Below are 22,313 nucleotides of genomic sequence, written 5' to 3'. Positions count from 1 at the left end.
GGGTCCCCTCCAGCGGGGCGGGAGGCTGCCTCGGGGGGTCCCCTCCGGCGGGGCGGCGGGGCTGCCTCGGGGGGTCCCCTCCAGTGGGGCGGGGGGCTGCCTCGGGGGGTCCCCTCCAGTGGGGCGGGAGGCTGCCTCGGGGGGTCCCCTCCGGCGGGGCGGCGGGGCTGCCTCGGGGGGTCCCCTCCTGCGGGGCGGGAGGCTGCCTCGGGGGGTCCCCTCCAGTGGGGCGGGGGGCTGCCTCGGGGGGTCCCCTCCAGCGGGGCGGGAGGCTGCCTCGGGGGGTCCCCTCCGGCGGGGCGGCGGGGCTGCCTCGGGGGGTCCCCTCCAGTGGGGCGGGAGGCTGCCTCGGGGGGGTCCCCTCCTGCGGGGCGGGGGGCTGCCTCGGGGGGTCCCCTCCAGCGGGGCGGGAGGCTGCCTCGGGGGGTCCCCTCCGGCGGGGCGGGGGGCTGCCTCGACCCGACCTGCGGAGGGCCACGCGGCTTGCCAGGCTGGCTCGCGGGCCTCGTGTTTGTAGACCCGGTGGGTTGAGGGTCCCGGCCGGCCCTCCCCCGGCATCTGGCGCCGCCGCAGCCGCCCCCTCAGGCCCCCTCCAGGGCCGGGCCCCAGCTCTTGTGCCATCCGGAAACGCTGCGTGCCCACCCCTCGCCCCCTCTCCGACCCCTCGCGTCCGTACGTTTCTGTCAGACGGCGCTGGACGGGGGGTGGGGGGGGGCCGACCCCGGAAGTGCGCTCGCCGAGTGGGACGGGAGCGACCCTTCACTGACCTGAGGGTTCCCGGGGCGTCCAGGGGAACTGCGACCTCACGGTCACCCAGTGAAGAGAGCGTGACCCCCACATGAAGAAACGAGGACAAAAGAGGCGAATAACTGGTCCGGGATCCTGTTCGGAGGAGGAGGAGCTGGGAGTTGAAGCGAGGCGGCCCAACCTGCGTGCCCGTGTCTAGGGCTGTGTTCGCGTCTGCTGAACTGTAGCCTGATGTGGGTTTTTTTTTTTTTTTTAAGATAATTTATTAATGATAGACACGGGGGGGTGGGGGGACAGAGAGACAGGCCGAGGGAGAAGCGGGCTCCCTGCAGGGATCCCGACGCGGGACTCGATCCTGGGACCCCAGGGTCACGGCCTGGGCCGAAGGCGGGCGCTCACCCGCTGAGGCACCCGGGGATCCCTGCAGCCTGATCTTACCTGAGAAAAGTTGGAGCTTTGGTCACAGGACTTTCTGTACTAACGGACTTGCCTGCTAAGTGGTCTGTGCGGCCCGTCACGGTCAGTCAGCGGTGCTCAGCAATAGATTTGAAGACTGGACACCGACTACAGTATTTAACCCCCACCGGAAAATAGTATCTTCCTAAATTGGCCCTTAGTCCACAGGATCCAGGAATTAATGTGCTTCACGTCCACAGTCCTACACAAAGTTTGAAGGTGATCATGTGCATGGACCAGGTGGGCCTCCGTACTAACACGGAGAGAGGGCCCCAACTACGATCTCACAAAATTCTAGAAAGAGTTATCTTTCACAGTGTCTTGAGACAAGTGACTTAAACTTGTGAGCCTTAGTGACCTCATCCCTGAAAGAGCCCAAGGAGTTCTTAAGACCCTAACCGGTACCACGGTCCTCCATCAGCGTGAGGCAGCTCCTCTGGCAGAGTTGACAGGACTCCGTGGCACTTTGCTGTCTCTTGGCATCTTTTCTTTTTTCTTTATTTTTAAAATTTTAAGTCCAGGATAGTTAGCACTTAGTGGTGTTATTAGTTTCAGCATCTTTCCTTTTATGGGCTAGGTATTTGAGGAAGTAAACGAGGTAGACACAGTCCCTTCCCTCTTGGAACTTAGAGTCTAATAGGTAAAGGACCAGGATTGTGGTACAAATACCAAGGACAATTTAATAAGCAAAGCTAACCAGGTGTAAGAAAGAGGGCTTGGGGGATCCCTGGGTGGCTCAGCGGTTTAGCGCCTGCCTCTGGCCCAGGGCGTGATCCTGGAGTCCCGGGATTGAGTCCCGTGTCGGGCTCCTGGCATGGAGCCTGCTTCTCCCTCCTCCTGTGTCTCTGCCTCTCTCTCTCTCTCTCTCTCTCTAGGTCTATCATAAATAATAAATAAATAAATAAATAAATAAATAAATAAATAAATAAATAAATAAATAAATAAATAAATAAATAAAAAAAAAGAGGGCTTGATTGATAAAGCTGCGCAGGCCGGGAGGCCATAAATCTTTATTGATTTCTTCAGTAAGTATTAGATAAGCATCCAGGCTGGTCATGTTGCTCGTCTTACCGGTGTTAGCACTCACTGGTCCTGAAGGCCACGTTTATCCGGGAAGCCTAGTGGGAGTCTGCTGCTGAGCCAGCTGGATTTTCTGGAATGGTTCAACAGTGGCCAGTAGATGGCAGCAGAAGTTTGCCGTTCCCCCAGCCTTCGTGTGACGTCTGTCCTTTACAGTTCCGTGTGCTCTGTCGTGTGAGGTTTTCTTGGGCCGAGGTTGGTCAGCTCCAGCAGCTTCCCAGGTGTGTATGCAGATTACCTTGGGGTTTGTTTGGTTTGGGTGTTTGATCTGTTTTTTTTGGACCAAGTCACAGATTCAGGAGACGAAACTCAAATTAATTGTGAGAGAAATTATTCACAGACTGAATTGTTCGGGCAAAGGCCAGGATATGCAACTGCTGGGTAACTCGAGACACACTGCGTGGAGAGAGATCTTTCTGGTGTGATTTCTCGGTGCTGTTAGGATGCTTGGAACGGAAAGCCTGGTCAGTTGGGGTCTCAACTGTTAGCGTTCTCATCCAGCGTCTTGATTATTGGTGTGAAAGTGTTTCATTAAACCCCGTTCATTTCCCTCTGATGGTTGACACCTGGGAGCTTGTGTTGCGGTCTCTGCCTATTGCTTCAGAAGCACATATAGTTAGTTGGTGACATAAAGAGTAAACGTGTGTTCTGTATTTTACTGATTAGCCCACTTTTGCTTTGTTTTCTAGGAAAGAGATGAGTAAATGGGCGTTGTTTACATACTGCCACTGTACTTCAGGAATCTAAATCTCAATTCTCTGGCAAATCTTTAAAGGCTATTATGAAAGAGGGAAGATTTATCTGTTCTATAAAATAAGATAGCAGCGAGGCAGTATAGGGTCAAATAAAAAATACCCATCTCCACAAATACATGTAAAACCCACCTAGAAGGCAGTATGAGTGCCAAATAAAGTTTAACAGAGGTTTTGGCAAGATTTTGTACTTTTCAACATCTTAATTATCATAGGGATGAATTATTTGTGCTATCTCACCTGGGGAAATTGGCTTTGGATGTTGAGCTGTTCTGAACCTTGGACAGTTTTCACAGAGCTCCATATAGCAACCCCTATTATGGCATAAAGCTAAGTACAATGGCTTGAAATCTGTTTACAAATGGAAATAATTTTTTTAAATTGGTTCATACTCTAAAAGAAAAATAAACATTATCTTTTTAAAAACAGGTAAGAAACAATGAGAACTGTTACTAAGTTACTTCCTCATTGTGAAAAGGGCATAATAAGAGCAGCTACCTCTTAGGATTTGTAATGAGATTTAATTGAAAATGCAATCAAAGCAGGCAGAAGAATTTGTAAATGGTGCATGTTAAGGATTCAGTAATCATTATTAGCTGCTGCTGGCATTTTTAGGATGGGGGGAAGAGAGAAGTGCCCCATATATTTAGCTTGCTTTTGTTTTCAAGATGACATAGCCTTATTACTACACTGCAGTCCTTATGTGGGTGGAAAGAGCACACGCACGGGCTTGCTTGCTCATGAGCAGTGGGGCTCAATCCCAGGACTCTGGGATCCTGGCCTGAGTGGAGGCAGATACTTAGTGGATTGAGCCACCAGGCGTCCCTAAAACAAATTTAGATATGTGCTTTGTGTTCACCTGATTTAAGTGACATGTCTGCTTTCAATCTATTGCTTTTTTTTTTTTTTCTTAGATTAAAAAAAAAAGTTTTCATTTTCTTTCCAGGAGATTGCCTTGTCTCCCAAAACAGGATGTCTGCACTTTTAAGGTGGTTGATCTAGAATAGAAATTCTCACTTTTTACTTACTGGATCCTTTTTTTAGTCTTAAATTTTGAGGGCCTAAAGAACTTTTGTTTATGTGGGTTATATTTGGTATACGTATCGATAAATATGTTAGAAAGTAGCACATGAGAAATGTAAAAATATCAAGTCACTTAATAAAATCAGTATTAAAATAAATAACTTTTTTTTGAAAGATTTTAGAGAGAGGCAGAGACACAGGCAGAGGAAGAAGCAGGCTCCATGCAGGGAGCCCGACATGGGACTCCATCCCGAGTCTCCAGGATCACGCCCTGGGCTGCAGGCAGGCGCTAAACCGCTGAGCCACTCGGGCTGCCCCCATAAATAACATTTTTATGGAAAAGTAGCTATATTTTTCAAAGCAAAAAAATTAGAAGAGTGGCATTGTTTTACATTTTTGAAAATCTCTTGAAGAAGTCTGGCTTAATAGGAGACAGCTAGAACTCTCATATCTGCTTCTACGTTCAATAAGTTGTTTTGGTTAAAGTCAATGAAGAAGGGCAGCCCCGGTGGCACAGCAGTTTAGCGCCGCCTTCAGCCCAGGGAGTGATCCTGGGGTCCAGGGATCGAGTCTCATGTCGGGCTCCCTGCATGGAGCCTACTTCTCCCTCTGCCTGTCTCTCTCTCTCTCTCTCTCTGAATGAATGAATAAATAAATAAATCTTTAAAAAAAGTCAATGAGGAAAATCCAGTCTCACAGGTATGTAGTTGGAAAAAAATTACTTTAAAAAAAAATTACTTTTAACGGCATTTTTATTTTTTTTTATTTTTTTTATTTATTTTTTTTTTTTAATTTTTATTTATTTATGATAGTCACAGAGAGAGAGAGAGAGAGAGGCAGAGACACAGGCAGAGGGAGAAGCAGGCTCCATGCACTGGGAGCCCGACGTGGGATTCGATCCCAGGTCTCCAGGATCGCGCCCTGGGCCAAAGGCAGGCGCCAAACCACTGCGCCACCCAGGGATCCCTTAACAGCATTTTTAGATAATTTTGGTTATTTGTGGTAGTTTCTATGTTAGTAGTCATTTGCTACATGGTGCCGTTATCAATGAACTTTTTGTATTGTTACATTAAAATCAATGATATGTTGTTTTGAATTTTTTAATCCATGAGTGATTTTGTTATCTGTCATTTGGAAAATGTTGGTTACCTGGGTTATGCAGATCTTTCAAATATTATACAGTATCAGAAAATAGCATTAGTTAATATACTACCCATCTTCTCAGAAGTCTTTAAGTATTTTGAACCTGTCATGCCCCTGATGTCAGGTAAAAGTTTTCCAAAGTTTTCACTTGAAAAAAAAATTTTTTTTAAAGATTCTATTTATTTATTTGACAGCGCACATAGCAGAGGGAGCCACAGGGAGAGGGAGAAACAGGCTTCCCGGTATGGGGCTTGATCCCAGGACCCTGGGATCACAATCTGAGCCAAAGGCAGCCTCTTAATCGACTGAGCCACCCAGGCACCCCTCACGTGAAAATTTTTATCATTGATGCAAATAACTATCTTTTATTTTCCTTAAAGTGACAGGCTCACTTACACATTTTTTTAAAAGATTTTATTTATTTATTCATGACAGACACACAGAGGCAGAGACACAGACAGAGGGAGAAGCAGGCTCCCCACAAGGAGCCCTATGTGGGACTCGATCCTGGATCCTGGGATCACGCCCTGGGCCAAAGGCAGACGCTCAACTGCCGAGCCACCCAGGCGTCCCTCACACATTTTAGTGAAAATGCCTGATGTCCTTATCTGATTAACTATACTTGGTCAGGTTTACCTTCAGGTGAAAATGGTGCTCTGTGAAAAAGGGGGCTATTCATTTTGCAACTCAAGTACTTTTCTGTAAGACATTGAATTTTGGTATGCAGCAAAAGTGCTTTATACGTATTTTCCATTGTCACATATAAAAAGACACATGTTATCTGGATGCCTGGATGGCTCAGTGTTTGAGCGCCTGCCCTCTGCTCAGGGTGTGATCCTGGAGTCCTGGCGTGGGGTCCCACCGAGCTCCCTGCAGGGAGCCTGCTATCCCTCTGTCTCTCATGAATGAATGAATAAATAAATAACCTTAAAAAGACATGTTATCAAGGTTCCAGATTTAACAAAAATACCACTGCCTCATTAAGGATGTTTTTAAGTAAAACTGACTTTTTTAAAAAACTGAGTGTGTGTGGTGGTGAAGAATACTATGGCTACTGATGGTCTGATGCCAATGCTTGATTCATGTTAAGGCAAAAGCAGTTTTAACATGTTTGTGGATAAACAGAAAAATGGTGTATTAGTATTATTATGAAAGTAAGAGCCACGCATACCTTTAAAAGGGTCTCAAAAAAAATAAAAGGGTCTCAAACATCCCCAAGGGTCTATAGGGCACCCTTGGAGAACCGCTGCTAGAACAGCTTCATTAGTGGGCTGTTAACTCAATTTCATTGGGTCAAGACCAGCATTCCTGCAGAAGAAATAATCATTTTGTGAAGCTCATTAGATATTTATATATGCCACGGTGTGTACTGAGTTGGGAACATAGGCTTCATTTGTTGCTTCAGTTTTTACGTTGGCTTAAAATATGTATCCTACCAAGTTAGACATATAAGTATATAAATATTCATATGCATTTATTATATATGCTCACAGAGTGACATGTGAAATGACTTTTTTTAATGACATTTTTAACCTAATGTGTTCATCACCACAGAAATGCAGTATCTGCTGAGGAGTGATTAGACAAGGCATCGGGACCATCTCAGGCCACAAATAAATGCAGGGGATCCCTGGCTGGCTCAGCAGTTTAGTGCCTGCCTTTGGCCCAGGGTGCGATCCTTGAGTCCCTGGATTGAGTCCTGTGTCGGGCTCCCAGCATGGAGCCTGCTTCTCCCTCCTCCTGTGTCTCTGCCTCTCTCTCTCTCTCTCTCTCTCTCTCTCTCTCTATCACAAATAAGTAAATAAATAAATGCAAGCAGAATTCCTTAGATGTAATGTTATATTTTATTTAAAAATGCTTTAGATTCCTGTCTTTATTTTATCCTCACAATAATTCTGGACATATGAAGATATAAAATATATGTTTGTAGCATGGGGGAAAAGCAGCTAGATGGCAGAGATAGCTAAATGGTTAGCTAATGGCAGACAGCATGTGGAAAATCAGAGTCCTACAATATACGTGTCTGTAATTTATCTCTATCTGTACACCTGTGTGTATAGTCAGTGAAACATGGATTCATCCTGAGACTTCTGACTCTAGCTCAGTACTGCTTAATTCATCCTGGCTTATTTCCTTATTTCCTTTGTCTGTAACTTGCCTCTTTCAGTGAGAAATATGGTTCCCACCCTCCACTGTCCGCCCCTTCTTCAGCCCCAATGTGTATGCGAAGCAGTTCTGGAGCTGTTAACACCTGCCACCCCCGTGAGAAACTTTCCTCACTGGAGTACAGTTCCTTTAGGCTTGAGCTGGGTAGTTTCCCATTAAAACGCTGTTTCCCGAAATTACTCAGATCACAGCTCTTTTTTCACTTGAATCCCTTTTGTAAGATTGCCATACATTTGTACTACAGTTAGGTTCGTATGTCGAAATCTACATTCTGTCCTGATTGTTCCGTCTTCTGATTGGTATTTTCAATTTGTGCATGTTAAAGTTTCTTCTTTTTGATGGATGGTTGTATGGATTTTGACGAATGCATGGGGTTGTGTATATCCCAGCCTAGGGCCGTACAGAGCAGTTCCCTCACCCTCAAAATTCCCCTAGTCAGCCACCACTGTCCCCCTACCCCTGCCCACCCATCCTCTGGCAGCTACCAATCCAGATAGTTTTGCCTTTTCCAGAATGTCGTATGAACAAAACCATATAATATGTAAGTTTTAGGGTCTGGCTTCTTTGATTTACAAAATACATTTGAGATTCATCCATGTTACATGTATGAATCTTGCAAATCAACAATTTGTTCCTTTTCATTCCTGGGTACTGTTTTATTATTAGGATGTGATGTGCTACAGTAGTTTACCATTCCATGGTGAAGGGCATCTTGGTTGCTTCCAGTTTGGGGCAGTTATTAATAAAACTGCTTCCTAACGTTTTTGTACATATGTTTTTTGCATGAACATAAGTTTTCAGGTTACTGTAGGTAAAATACCTAGGGGCAGGAGTTCTGGGCCATATGGTTAGTCTTGTGTTTAATTTATAAAAACCTTGGGGATCCTTGGGTGGCTCAGTGGTTTAGCGCCTGCCTTTGGCCCAGGGCATGATCCTGGAGTCCCGGGATCGAGTCCCACATAGGGCTCCCGGCATGGAGCCTGCTTCTCCCTCTGCCTGTGTCTCTGCCTCTCTCTATGTCTATCATAAATAAATAAATCTTAAAAATTATAAAAACCTGCCAAACTGTCTTCCAGAGGGGCTGTTCATGGGAAGCAATAAATGGCAGTTTGTGAAGGAGTGGTATCATTTCTTATTTAAATATTTGGAGGGATCCCTGGGTGGCGCAGCGGTTTGGCGCCTGCCTTTGGCCCAGGGCGTGATCCTGGAGACCCGGGATCGAATCCCACATCAGGCTCCCGGTGCATGGAGCCTGCTTCTCCTTCTGCCTGTGTCTCTGCCTCTCTCTCTCTCTGTGTGTGTGACTGTCATAAATGAGTGAAATTTAAATAAATAAATAAATAAATAAATAAATAAATAAATAAATAAATAAATATTTGGTAGACATACCAGTGAAGCATCAGAGCCTGGGCTTGATAATTCAGTCTCTTTGCTGTACTAATTGAACTACTCCCATAGAGCTTGAGGGGCTGGGGGGACTAGCTCTGGTGCAGGAGTATCGCAGATTATACTCTTCTTTCCTGAAGTCCAGAAGCTCCCATGAATATCAAAGCTCCTTTTTGCTGTATGCCTTTGATCCATATTCAGAGCGTTGAAATGGTTGGTTTTGAGAGTTCTCCTTAGGTTTATAGAGCTTTGGGAGGAGAGGGATTTGTGGGCTCCCGCATGCCCATCAGGTCCAAAGTCTCCTGCTTCTGTGGTTTTCCCTTTATTGTATCGCCATTAGCAAACAAGCATGTATAATAATAGCCTCCAAAAATTCTCTTGCCTCCATCCCTAGCCACTGCTCCATTTCTCTCAACTCTTTCAGGGCAAAATTTCCTCAGATTGGTTCTCTGCTCTGTCCTAGCTCCTCTTTTCCCCACAACTCCACCAAAAATTGAAAATTGCTCGTTAAAGCCACTGAAGTTTTCCATGCTGCTAAATCCAGATGGTCTCAGACTTCATTTTCCTGGAACTGTCAGTAGTGTTTGACACTGGCGGTAACTACTTCATGGATGAAACACTTTGTTTACTTTGTTTCCAGGAAGATCATGCTCCCCTTCCTCTTCTCCTGCTTCTCTGGCATGTCATCCTCAGATTTTCACCACATCTTCCCCAGTTTGCCCCAGAGCTCAGCCCTTAGACGTGTTTTCTCTCAACTCACTTCAGTCTTCAGTGTCCATGGACTTCTCCCAACCATTTATTTCCAGTGTACTCCTCTCTCCTAAGCCTCAGTCCTGTCTAATTGCCAAACTCCTATTTGGCCAACCATCAAATCTTCCTGGCTGGTACTGGCAGCGTCATCTTTCTAGCTGCTCTGCTGGCAACCTTCGGGACCTTTTTGACTATTTGTTTTCTCTCAGGCCACATCCAGGTTATCACTAAAACTTCATGGCTCAAATTAGATTTATTCAGAATCCAGCCACTTTAACGGCTATCATCACAACTCTAAGCCACCACTGTCTTTTGCCAGATGATTGTTAATTATCCTCTACTGGGTTTTCTATGTCTCCTCTTATTTTCCTGCAATGTAGTATATTTTTAATACATCAGCCAGTGAGGTTTTTTTTTATTTTTTATTTATTTTATTTTTTTTTATAGTGAGAGGAGGCATGGGGGAAGGGCAGAGGAAGAGAATCTTAAGCAGGCTCCCTGCCCAGCGTGAAGCCCAACGTGGGGCTTGATCTCACAACCCTGAGATCATGACCTGAGCCAAAACCAGGAGTCTGTCACCTAACAGATTGAGCCCCCCAAGCATCCCCAATGAGATTTTTTTTTAAATGTAAATGAGATTCTTATTCCTGCTTACAGTTCTCCTGTGGCTTCCCATCTCAGATAAAAGCTCAGGTACTTTGAATGGCTTACAATGCCCTATAATCTGCCCTCCTGTCCTTACTGTCTCACTGACTTCCTCTCTCATTCATTCTGTAAATCATTTCAGTGTGTTCCTGTTTATCAACCTTGCCAAACATGTTCCTTTCTCAGGGCTTTTGCATTTGCTGTTCCTTCTGTCCAGAAGGTTCTTCCACTGGATCTCCATTAAGACTTCCAGATTTATTTCCTTACCACCTTCAGGTCTCTCTGCTCAAATTCCATCTTTTAGTGAGACTTCCTTGAGCATCCCGTGTAAATCAACAACTCCCCAGTCACCAGCATTCCCTATTTCCTCTTCTTTTATTTTTCTCCATGGTACTTTTCACCATGTGACCATTGTCTTAAAGCTCATACTACAGTATAAGCTCCCTGAGGACAGAGATTTTAGTCTATTCAGTGATCCACCTGCAGTGGGCCAGAATGTGTCTGGTATCTAGTGTCTGTGTGTTTGGGAGAGTGAGGCAAGAAATTATGGTGGCGACCTATGATGGACCAAGGAAATGGCTTAGTCATTTGGAATTAATATGGAATTAAAGTTCCATATTTTAAGTCTTATTTTTTTTACAGTGTTTTTCTGATTACTGTTACCTATCCTGCTTTAACCCTTATTATACCCTAGCCCATCCACATAGTAAGCACTCAGTTTTTCTCTCATTAGTTCATGTGTATTAACCTTTCCCCAAATTCTTGAGAGAAAAGATCAACATGTATCTTACTGGTTTGAAGTGCCCTTCCTAAAAAAAGAAAAAAAAAATGAAGTGCCCTTCCTGAAACTCAGCATAGGGAAATAAGATTGTAAAATTAACTTACCGCCCGGCCAATTGTCTCTAAGGACTGTGCAATTAGACTAGATTACGAAGATTAGAGTTTTGCTCCAGACCACACCCGAAAGAGGAAAAGGTAGAGGTGATTAAATTGCAGAGTGTACTATGAGGACAGAACCTGACACACAGGGGGCCCTTGAGTGTGCAGAAGAGTGGACTGGCAGAGACATCTTTCAAATCATCTGGCGCACTCTCTTCATTCAGGCTCACTATGCAACAGGTTGATTCATTAATCAGCTTCCTAGGTACTTTAGTATTAGAAGGCTTGTGCTGGGTCGCTTTGTTATTACATAAATTGATGTTCACATTTGCATCAGTCCACCTTAGGGACCATTTCTGAGTTTCCTATAAGATCCAAGGAGCAGAGTACAGGACTATAATAAATACTTCCTAACAATACCCCTCCACCTAGTCTCTCATTTGAAATTTAGCCTAATGACCTCTTTCTCAGGCAAATGAAACTACAGTGAAATAATAGCAAAAGGTCTATGCTAGTAAAACATTTTTAAAGGTTATTTTCAGGTATTTCATACCCAAGTACAATGGACTGTTGAACAACACAAGGAAGGTGGGGGAACCAAACCCCTGCATGATCAAAAATTTGCATGTAATTTGATTCCTCCAAAACTGTACTAATCTGTTGACCAGAAGCCTTGCTGAACATAAGCAGTTGACTAGCACATATTTTGCTTTGTTTTAAGATTTTATGTATTTATTCATGAGAGACACAGAGAGAGAGGCAGGGACACAAGCAGAGGGATAAGCAGGCTCCATGCAGGGAGCCCGATGTGGGACCCGATCCTGGGTCCCCAGGATCATGCCCTGGGCTGAAGGTGGCGCTAAACCACCAAGCCCCCCGGGCTGCCCTAGCACATATTTTGTATGTTGTGTTATATACTGTATTCTTGAGAAAAGAAAGTGCTCTTTAAGAAAATCATAAGGAAGAGGAAATACACCTAGAGTACTGTACTATAAAAAAATCCACATATAATTGGATCACATCTTCAAACTTGTGTTGTTCAGAGTCACCTGTACTGTTAACACATGAAAGTGTCCATTATGGGTCTCAAATAGAGGAACAAAAGTCATTCTTAACAGTACATGCAAGTTTTCTTAATATAAATATGTGTAGTACAAATAACATGTTATTTTGAAGTCGCCACTTGTTCTAACCTGGATGCGTTTTCCCAAAAAATCTTGAGGAAATTAGGATCCTTTAGAAAGCCCTGATTTGAAAGGTCTATAAGCAGGTCTAGAGAGTTGTGCACAGCTAAACCGTGATAGAACTGGATGGTAATTGGTCTGTGGATGCCTGTCCCTTTCAAGGCCTTACTACTTAGTCATGCTACAGTTCATCTTTTTTGCTGCAAAGCTTTGTCTTTTGAGGGTAGATTTAATTTTTGAAAACCACCAGAAGACTGAGAGGCCAAATAAGATAGATGATCAAACTTTAAATAATCTGCTGGTGGTCCAAAATGAGTTGCCTTTACCAAGAGTGTTTTCCTTGAGTGTTGTAGTTCATAGTTTTGAAAATGCATTTATAGGCTAAACCCCAAAAAAGACAATAGAGAATGATGGAATCAGAATATTCATTTGCTTCGTTTCACATCTACACAACAATGTCACAGTAACAATCAAATCCTGCCACTAATTATGATTACTGTAAATGCTTTACAATTAAAGTTTTTCTTTTTTTCTTTTTTTTTTTTTTAGTAACCTCTACACTCATGTGGGGCTTGAACTCACAACCCTGAGATGAAGAACTGTAGGCTCTTGCAACTAAATCAGGCACCCCCAGTTTAAAATTTTTTTAATAAAATTTACAAAATTGAATATATTTTCCTTATTCTGGTCCCTGTCCTTCCCCCTTTTAGTTGTATAAGTTTTCACAAGTTCGTTGTGGGATTAGACAGCTGTTACATATTGTACTCTCTTAACCTCATTTAGACTTGATTTTCTGACTTGCTGTAGGTTCGTTTATTTTTAATATTTTATTTATTTACTCATGAGAGACACAGAGAGAGAGAGAGAGAGGCAGAGACCCAGGCAGAGAGAGAAGCAGGCTCCCTGCAGGGACTCGATCCCAGGACCCCGGGGTCACGCCTTGAGCCAAAGGCAGATGCTCAACCACTGAGCCACCCACAGGTCCCAGAGTCTTGCTTTTTAAAAAAAAAATTATTTATTTGACAGAGATGGGGGGGGGGAGAGCACAAGGGGAGAGATCCTATTCCATACTGTGTGTATGTGTGAGTCTGTGTGTTTAACAACCCTTTAAAACCATTCTTAGAGGACTGTACAAAAATATGCCTGGCTACAGTTTGTCAGCCCTGCTCTATAGTTTCCTCAAGAAAGGCTCATGGAGTCAATTTTCCATGCTGGATATAAATTCTCTGCCCACATATGGAGGAGCTTTATATATAAAGTTTGAGTTATAAATTTAAAATATGTAACTTCGTTTTCTCTTGGCATAAAACATTGCAGTTGCAGTCTGGTGATACTCTTATTTTCCTTATAAGTTACTTAATGTTTCTGCCTGGATGCCCAAGAGATTTTTTTTTCTGTTTACAGTCCATTTGGTGTTGGTCATTCTGGGTTGATATTCTCAGGTATGTGTTGTGTTTTTCAATACATAGTTTCAAGTATTTTTTTTCCAGTTTTTTTTCTTTTTTCTTTTTTTTAGATAAAAGACCTTTGTGTCTGTCTTTTCTAACCTTACATAATTTTTTTCTTTTAAACCATTTTATTAAAAAAATTAAAAAATCATTTTATTTTTTTCCAGCTAATTGAAATTAATACAGATAAAAATAGTATATATTTAAGATATACTACATGATGTTTTGGTATACATATGCATTGTGAAATGATTACTTCAACTGAGCTAATTAACACATTTTCAACTTCACAGTTACTGTGTGTGTGTGTGTGTGTGTGTGTTGAAATCACTTAAGATCTACTCTCTTAAAAGATTTCAAGAATACAATACAGTTGTTAACTACAGTTACATGCTGAAATTATATCTCCAGAAATTAATTCAACCCTGCATGATTGAAATTTTGTATTCTAAAAACTTTCTTGATTTATAGTTAAGTATTCATTTCATTTCCTTGCATTGGTTTTCCTGCTACAAGAATTCCTATTACCTGTATATTGGATCTTTGCTTAAATTAAGCACATATATTTGCCACTATCTCATTTTCTTATTACCTAATTCTCTTTTGTTGCTAATTTCTGAGTTTTCTAATTGACTTAGACTATCCTGTCATTTTCTTAGTGACTTTCAGGTCATTTGTATTAAGATACAGTTTTTATTTGCTTTCTGGGCATGTATATCTGGTACGCTTTCATTGGCTGAAATGGATGTTGCTCTTTATGTGAAGGTTTTTCTAACTTTAGAAGGAAGTGTGGTTCAGAATGGTTTATATTTATTTATAAATTTATTTTTTATTGGTGTTCAATTTGCCAACATATAAAATAACACCCAGTGCTCATCCCATCAAGTGCCCCCCTCAGTGCCCGTCACCCAGTCACCTCCACTCTCCCTTCCCCCACCCCTAGTTTGTTTTCCAGAGTTAAGAGTCTCTCATGTTCTGTCTCCTTTCTGATATTTCCCACTCATTTTTTCTCCTTTCCCCTTTATTCCCTATCACTATTTTTTATATTCCCCAAATGAATGAGACCATATAATGTTTGTCCTTCATCCTTCTCCGATTGACTTATTTCACTCAGCATAATACCCTCCAGTTCCATCCACGTCAAAGGTTCAGGATGGTTTAATCTGGCTTCACATAACTCGTCAAACCTTGGAGTCCTGTTGGACCATCTTTTTTTTTTTTTTTTTAAGATTTTATTTTTTTAATTTTTATTTATTTATGATAGAGAGAGAGAGAGAGAGAGAGGCAGAGACACAGGCAGAGGGAGAAGCAGGCTCCAGGCACCGGGAGCCCGACGCGGGATTCGATCCCGGGTCTCCAGGATCGCGCCCTGGGCCAAAGGCAGGCGCCAAACCGCTGCATCACCCAGGGATCCCTGGACCATCTTTCATGTTCAATTTTGCATACTTGCTTTTTATCACAATAACGACCCCACAACTCTGCTTGACAATGATACATCAAAAAGAGTGGAGCAAACCTGTTAACTGAACTACCACAATAGGCCAATAGTGTGCTTCCAGCCTGACGTATGTCAAACATTGCCATATGTTTCAAATGTAACCTGCCCCGTGGTGCCCCTGTGACATTTTGGTGTACAGTTTGGGTGGTGCTACTGCTCTGTAGACTACACTTGAGAAACCAACCAGTAAGACCGTTAACTTCTTTTTTCTTAAAAACTAGAAGTACAGAAGAAAGATTTTCAAAGTTGTACTACCACTTGAGAAGAAAATTCCTTCCTCTGGACCCATGCACTCAGATAGGCAAGCAGATTGATTAAAAATAATTTAATATGCTCAAATCAGACTGGAAACAAGTGTGTGCATGCATTTGCGCATGTATGTGTGTGAGAGAACAAACAGGCTTGCTTGAGGCTGCACGTACACTTAAATGGGGTAATGCGTTTCTTTGCCTTAATCTAGTATTCTTACTGGGGAAAAAGACCACGTCTACATTGAGTTGATGAAAAGGAACAACAGAGCATGCGTGCATGCTTATTGACCTTGATATTTAAGAACATTTGGTGGTAAATATTTGAATTTGCTTTTGTGACCTCTATCAGTGAACATGATTGACTGCTGGCTTCAGATTCCGTCAACAGCCTGCCAGATTATGTATTTTACTAGAAAACTGTGTTTCTCTCGAGAGGCAAGGATATGGATGTGGTACGGAAATCCAGATTCCTCCCTACCACGGTTTGTCATATACAGAATCTTGGAGGTTATTCCAAGCAAAAACTTGACCCTAAGTTATACTGTAATGAGGAGCCAGAAAGAGCGGTCACTTGCTTCCAGGTGCAGCTTCCCTTGAGCTAAATAGTGGGAGATCGTGCTCTCCTCTCCTCAGTGAATTATAATCTATCAGGATAAAGAGTGAAGCACTAGGAAACGCACTGAGCTCTGTGTGATCCTGCTCCTCTCCATATCATTTCTCTTTCCAGGATCCCAGGAAATGTGGGCAACCTTCTCTTACCCCTTCTACCTCCAACCCTTTTTCTGGATTCTTAAAACATCTGGCAATTGATATTATAGACTCTATTGCTCAGTGATGTTCAGAGTCCTGCAGAAAGCCAGAGCTCTGATGGATAATTAACATTTAAGAAAAAATGGATATGGATTTAACCCAGCTTTCACTTTCCGTAACAGAGGGATCTGTATAGATGAGGTGGCCAGAGCAGCAGCCTGCTATCACCTGATCTTTTCTCCAGGATTATCACGGGTTTTCTAACATCTGGCTTTTTACAAACTGGCCTTCAAGTTTTTATTAAAACATGTAGAAAGACGAATGTGGATTTTTGTCATGCCCTGCTTTCATAATAAGACTGGGTCTGTAAGTTACAAAGAAATCCTAAACTGGAAGAGGACATAAAGATCAAGGTATATCTCCCTTAAAAGATTTATCTTAATCAGAGGCTGTTATGAACATAGTATTTCAGTTAACCTGCCCTAGTAGGAAGCTAGAACCTGGAAACCCCTGTAAGCCACCACCTCTGTGGAAATGCTTCATACATGAACCTGGCAACATTGCCCTCAGTGGAGTTCCTTTGGCTTCTATGGAACAATAAATATTTTATCTTCTAGTTGAGCTGAGTGAAAATGGAAGAAGGGCAGAAAAGGGAACTGAGTGTATGATTGTGCCTTTCTTTTCTGCAGTGTGTTCCATGGGAAACGGTACGAGCAGACTCTATAGTGCTCTTGCCAAGACACTGAACGGCAGTGCTGCCTCCCAGCACCCAGAATATTTGGTATCACCTGACTCTGAACATCTGGAGCCCATTGATCCCAAAGAACTCCTTGAGGAATGCAGGGCTGTCCTGCACACTCGACCTCCCCGGTTCCAGAGGGATTTTGTGGATCTGAGGACAGACTGCCCCAGTAGCCACCCACCTATTCGAGTCATGCAGTGGAACATTCTTGCCCAAGGTATGTCTGATGCATTTGTGCCTGAGCAGTTAAGTTTGCTATGACTGCCTTTCCGTTTCTGTACGTGCCTGGAGCACTGATGTGTTATGTGGAGGGAAGAGGTGTGGGCAGGTAGAGGTGTAGGAGGATTGGGTGACTTAGGGCAGCCGTGAGGAGCTCCCAGAAGGGGAGGGAAAGAAAGAAGCCCATCCAGTTTGTACAAATAAATCTTGCACTCAAGATTTATACCTTACCTTCCATGTTTGCAGGCTATCCTAATACAGTATCTACTTCCCAGCATGTCCGTATTTAAAGGACCTTGTGTTTTATTAGCCTCAAACTTCTGTTGCCTCTCTCATTCCTCAGCACCAAGATAACACTTGCAAGGGAGAAACTAAACCTGCTGAAGGGGTAACATGTATAACTTTCTTCAAGGAATGGGGGGGACTCTCTGGGGGTAGTGAGGTGGTGCGAGTGTGGAAGCCAGATTCCCACCTGTGTGTGTCTCTGTAACTTGAAGCCAAAGAGATCATTGCTTTAGTTCTTTATTCGTTAAAATGTTAGTTAAAATGTTACTTTGTTACGGTAGAAAGGACAACCTAGGTCTGCTTAAAATGTATTAGTGAACTCTGTAGTATTACCCCCTTTCATGTAGCAGTTGAAATTTTAAGAAGCAAGGCAGCTTTTTAAAGAAGGGCATATACCGACTTTTCCATCTTAGATTTGTTTTTTTATCCTCCTAGGTGTTCGTCCATAAGTAGGAAAAGCTGCCTATTTAAGATAGGTTCCATCCACATTGGTTCATATGACTCATTACATAGTGTTAAAATTATAGATGGGGCACCTGGCTGACTCCGTCAGTAGAGCATGCGACTCTTGATCATGGGTTGTGAGTTCAAGCCCCATGTTTGGTGTAGGGATTACTTAAAAATAAAATCTTTTTTTTTAATTGACATAAAAAGTTAAATATATTTTTCATCGACATGGTTTAGATCCCAGGGACTGTAAAGAACACTGTTTAAGGCTAAAAATTTAAGCTCTTATGTCCTAGTATACAGTTACATGAAATAGTTTTAATATGAAAGAAAATAAATAGCTTCCTTTATCTGAATAGTAAGAGATTATTTAGTTTGGTAGCTTTTTTTGTTTGGTTTTGGGGGTTTTTTACTTCTTATTTTTTTAATTTTTTTAAAAAAGATTTTATTTATTCATGAGAGACACAGATTGAGAGGCAGAGACGCAGGCAGAGGGAGAAACAGGCTCCATGCAGGGAGCCTGATGTGGGACTCGATCCTGGATATCCAGGATCACGCCCTGGGCTGAAGGCAGATGCTCAACCGCTGAGCACCCCAGGCGCCCCTGTTTTTGTTTGTTTGTTTGTTTGTTTTGTTTTTTTGAGAGAGCGAGCACAGACATGTGCACGCATGAGCCTGGGGGACAGGCAGAAGGGGAGAGAGAATCTGAAGCAGGCTCCACGCAGAGCAGGGTCCAACGCAGGGCTTAGTCTCACGACCCTGAGATTGTAACCTGAGCCAAAATCAAGAGGTACTGGATGGATGTTAACTGACTGAGCCACCCAGGCACCTCAGTTTGATAGATTAATACAGTTTAGACAGACAAGAATCGCCCAAAGCATCTGAAGTAGAGAAAGCATTCTGAGGGTCTTGAGTCGTGTCAAACCGAAAGAGACTTGCCAGGTACTTAGCTACTATAGAACCATGACTTCTAACTACCCTGTGACAACTGACTGGCTTTTTTATTTCAGCTCTTGGAGAAGGAAAAGACAACTTTGTACAATGCCCTGTGGAAGCCCTCAAGTGGGAAGAAAGGAAATGTCTCATCCTAGAAGAAATTCTAGCCTACCAGCCCGATATATTATGTCTCCAAGAGGTGGACCACTATTTTGACACCTTTCAACCACTCCTCAGTAGATTGGGCTATCAGGGCACGTTTTTCCCAAAGCCCTGGTCACCTTGTCTAGATGTAGAACACAACAATGGACCAGATGGCTGTGCCTTGTTTTTTCTCCAGAACCGATTCAAGTTAGTCAATAGTGCCAATATTAGGCTGACGGCCATGACATTGAAAACCAATCAGGTGGCCATTGCACAAACTCTGGAGTGCAAGGAGTCCAGTCGACAGTTCTGTATTGCTGTCACTCACTTAAAAGCACGTACAGGCTGGGAACGATTTCGCTCAGCTCAAGGCTGTGACCTTCTCCAGAACCTGCAGAACATCACCCAAGGAGCCAAGATTCCCCTCATTGTTTGTGGGGACTTCAATGCAGAGCCAACAGAGGAGGTCTACAAGCACTTTGCTTCCTCCAGCCTCAACCTGAACAGTGCGTACAAGCTGCTGAGTGCTGATGGGCAGTCAGAACCTCCGTATACTACCTGGAAGATCCGGACCTCAGGGGAGTGCCGGCATACACTGGATTATATCTGGTATTCTAAACATGCTCTAAGTGTGAAGTCAGCTCTTGATTTGCTCACAGAAGAACAGATTGGACCCAACCGCCTACCATCTTTTAATTATCCTTCAGACCACCTGTCTCTAGTGTGTGACTTCAGCTTTAACGAGGAACCTGATGGACTTTTATAAATGCTTGTCTATGTCTCTTTAATCACCAGAGTCTTAACCAGGGATGTTTCAGGAAACTGAAATAGGATAAGTTGCTTGAGGAAGGATTCCCAGTTTCTCTTACATCATTTTCCATGTTTCCAGCATGCCCTTGGGAAGGAATCCCCATTAGTCTACAAACGTTTTCCTTAAAACCTATAGCAAAAAAGGTGTTTGCACTCCAGTTTTAGCTTGTAGGATTTTCTTTCCCTTAGCGTTACATTTTCATCATTTAAGGGCATTAAAAATTAGGTTTGTTTTGTAGCCTTTTCAGATTAAGGATAGACTTGCTTGAGCCCTCCATAATTAACAAGTATACAAGAACAATTCCTCTAGACAGCATTTCAGGTTATTTATTTGTGGTTGTTACAATGTCAGCAAGGTATGCATGGCAATATTTATTTTTTTTATATTTTCATGTAAGATTAAGTAATTAGAGCATTGTGAATGTTTTAAAACCACGCAGAACATAAGTTATATAGAGTAATTTATAGTGATTTTCTTAAATCTCTAAGATCTTTTTATTTGGGGGTCTAGTAGTATACAAAGGGACTATTTAGACGGGGCTTTTTGTTTGTTCTATAAGTGGACATATCAGGTGTCCTTGATACTTTCTTTATAAGTAATCCTTGCTATGCCTCCATGTTCCCATTGTTGGGTTTCTTAAAGAGATTCCTTGGCCAATCAGTCTTCATTATTGAATCAGTGTTACACGCTTAAGCGTTTTCCATTAGAAGGCTATGGTATACATTTGAGGTCACTCAATGTCTATTTGTATTGGACGTGCTTTTCACACTAGGTTATTTAGGAACTGCTATGTGGCAGTAGCTAAGAAAGTAAGTGGGGCCTTCTTTTCAGAAATGGGAAACTAGGAAGCCTATTAACAAAGCTGTCCTTGAAATCTCCTAAGATAGCCAGGTGGCTAGTCCAAAACATCTAGAAGAGTGTAAAAACTTAGAAAGGTAACCTGGAATTCTGTTCCGACGAAATAAAAGTGGTAAAGATAACAAGGTGAAGCCCCTTTCAAACAAAATCCTAACAAATAACCTGTTGGTGATAAATTGATAACCCGTGAGTTGTAAATATTTAAGAATAATAAATGGTCTTTTAAAGCTAGTGCTTTTAATATCTTGTCTTTTTAGTCCAGAAAGAACCTGGGAGTACATTTGATCTTTGAATACTGTTAACCTGGTGACCCACAGTAATGGATTACTATTTACACACAGACCTTCATTTTTAAAGTGGACAAAGGTGGATTTGTAGCTGCACACTGAAGGCATCTATGCTTATGTAACATCTCTAGGCATCAAGGTTGGAATTCCCCAAAATGGTTCACCCAAATATTCTGCATCGGAACTACCTTTGAAACAAACAAGGTTTTCAGTACATTGTAATGTCAAGCAGGAAGAGCATCCGTACCAAATGTTATTTGGTTGAAATCCTAGCATGAGAATGGTACTCATATGCTGTTGAGAAACCAAAAGCTGATTGATACAGGCATTAGGTCTTGTATACGGTCATTAGGTATTGTTTGCGTGCCCCAAAATACACCAACCTGAAGAGAAACTATCACAACAGCCATAAGATGAGCAAATCCGGATGAGTATGAAAGCCAAAAAAATGTTTGAATTTCAAATGTTGTCCACCAGTGTATAAATTAACAGGCTATGGACTGAGGGTTAGATGAGGGGTGGCTAGGAATGCTAATGAGCAAAAAAGCTGGAAATGCCATGTGATTGTAATGTGCCTATAAATGAAGGAGCTAGGGGGAAAATTCTGATGGAACTCTCTCCTTATGACTGATCCTTTGGAGTTATTATAGGAGGCTAAACACTTCAGTATGCTTGTTTGCTGCTTTTGTATTTGTCTTTATTTAAAATGGAGTTATGTGAACATTTTATGTGTAAGTAAACAATTTTTTAGTAGTATATTAAATCGTGTTGCATTGTACTTCATATTTTATTTTTCCTTTTAAGTCTTCGTAGACAGACACCCTTGCCTTCTGGACTAGCAGTAACCGGAAGCAGAATGGTAAGTAACACATCTGTATTCTAAGTTTTTAGACATGTTCCACTTAATGAATTTCTCTTATTCCATCGCCTGTACCTTTTTTGATTCAGTTTTTCCTTTTATATTATCACATAATATTTTAATCATGGTAGTAAGAGTCTTAAAAAATAAACTGCAGATTTGAAGAGAGAATGGCAATGGATTTTTTCCTCCTCCATGCTATATTTCAGTAGATTCCCTTCTACAAGGTGGCAGGAATACAATGACCTCTTCATTTATTTAAGCAAAGGATAATGGTGTATACTATGTAAGAAGTAACTAACATTTTGAGTTCCCTACCTTTGGCTCTAAGAGCTTTACATACAGTCTTCCAACTACTCTCTTTTAATTTGTCTATACCTACTCTTAATTTAAAATGAGGAGTAAGGGATCCCTGGGTGGCGCAGCGGTTTGGCGCCTGCCTTTGGCCCAGGGCGCGATCCTGGAGACCCGGGATCGAATCCCACATCGGGCTCCCGGTGCATGGAGCCTGCTTCTCTCTCTGCCTCTCTCTCTCTCTCTCTGTGACTATCATAAATAAATAAAAAT

The 22,313-nt window shown here is 42.5% G+C and overlaps 1 protein-coding gene across 5 annotated transcripts in view; it reads left to right on the top strand.

The window, feature by feature from the left end:
• The window catches only part of NOCT (nocturnin), a 30,398-nt gene extending 9,567 nt beyond the window's left edge, over window positions 1–20,831 (top strand). For 3 of the 5 annotated variants that reach the window (XM_077861014.1, XM_077861016.1, XM_077861012.1), the window contains 2 exons: window positions 16,848–17,117; window positions 18,862–20,831. In XM_077861014.1, the coding sequence (XP_077717140.1) occupies window positions 16,848–17,117; window positions 18,862–19,697 (1,106 nt within the window). In that variant the 3' untranslated portion in view covers window positions 19,698–20,831. Of the gene's footprint in view, window positions 1–2,346; window positions 2,505–13,615; window positions 13,654–16,847; window positions 17,118–18,861 lie in introns of those variants that run through there. The other 2 variants (XM_077861013.1, XM_077861015.1) reach the window with 2 other exon arrangements.
• Window positions 20,832–22,313: the final 1,482 nt, after the last annotated feature.

This window comes from Canis aureus, chromosome 20, assembly GCF_053574225.1.
Source record: "Canis aureus isolate CA01 chromosome 20, VMU_Caureus_v.1.0, whole genome shotgun sequence".
NCBI classification, from domain to species: domain Eukaryota; kingdom Metazoa; phylum Chordata; class Mammalia; order Carnivora; family Canidae; genus Canis; species Canis aureus.
This window is presented reverse-complemented; position numbering and strand designations above follow the sequence as displayed.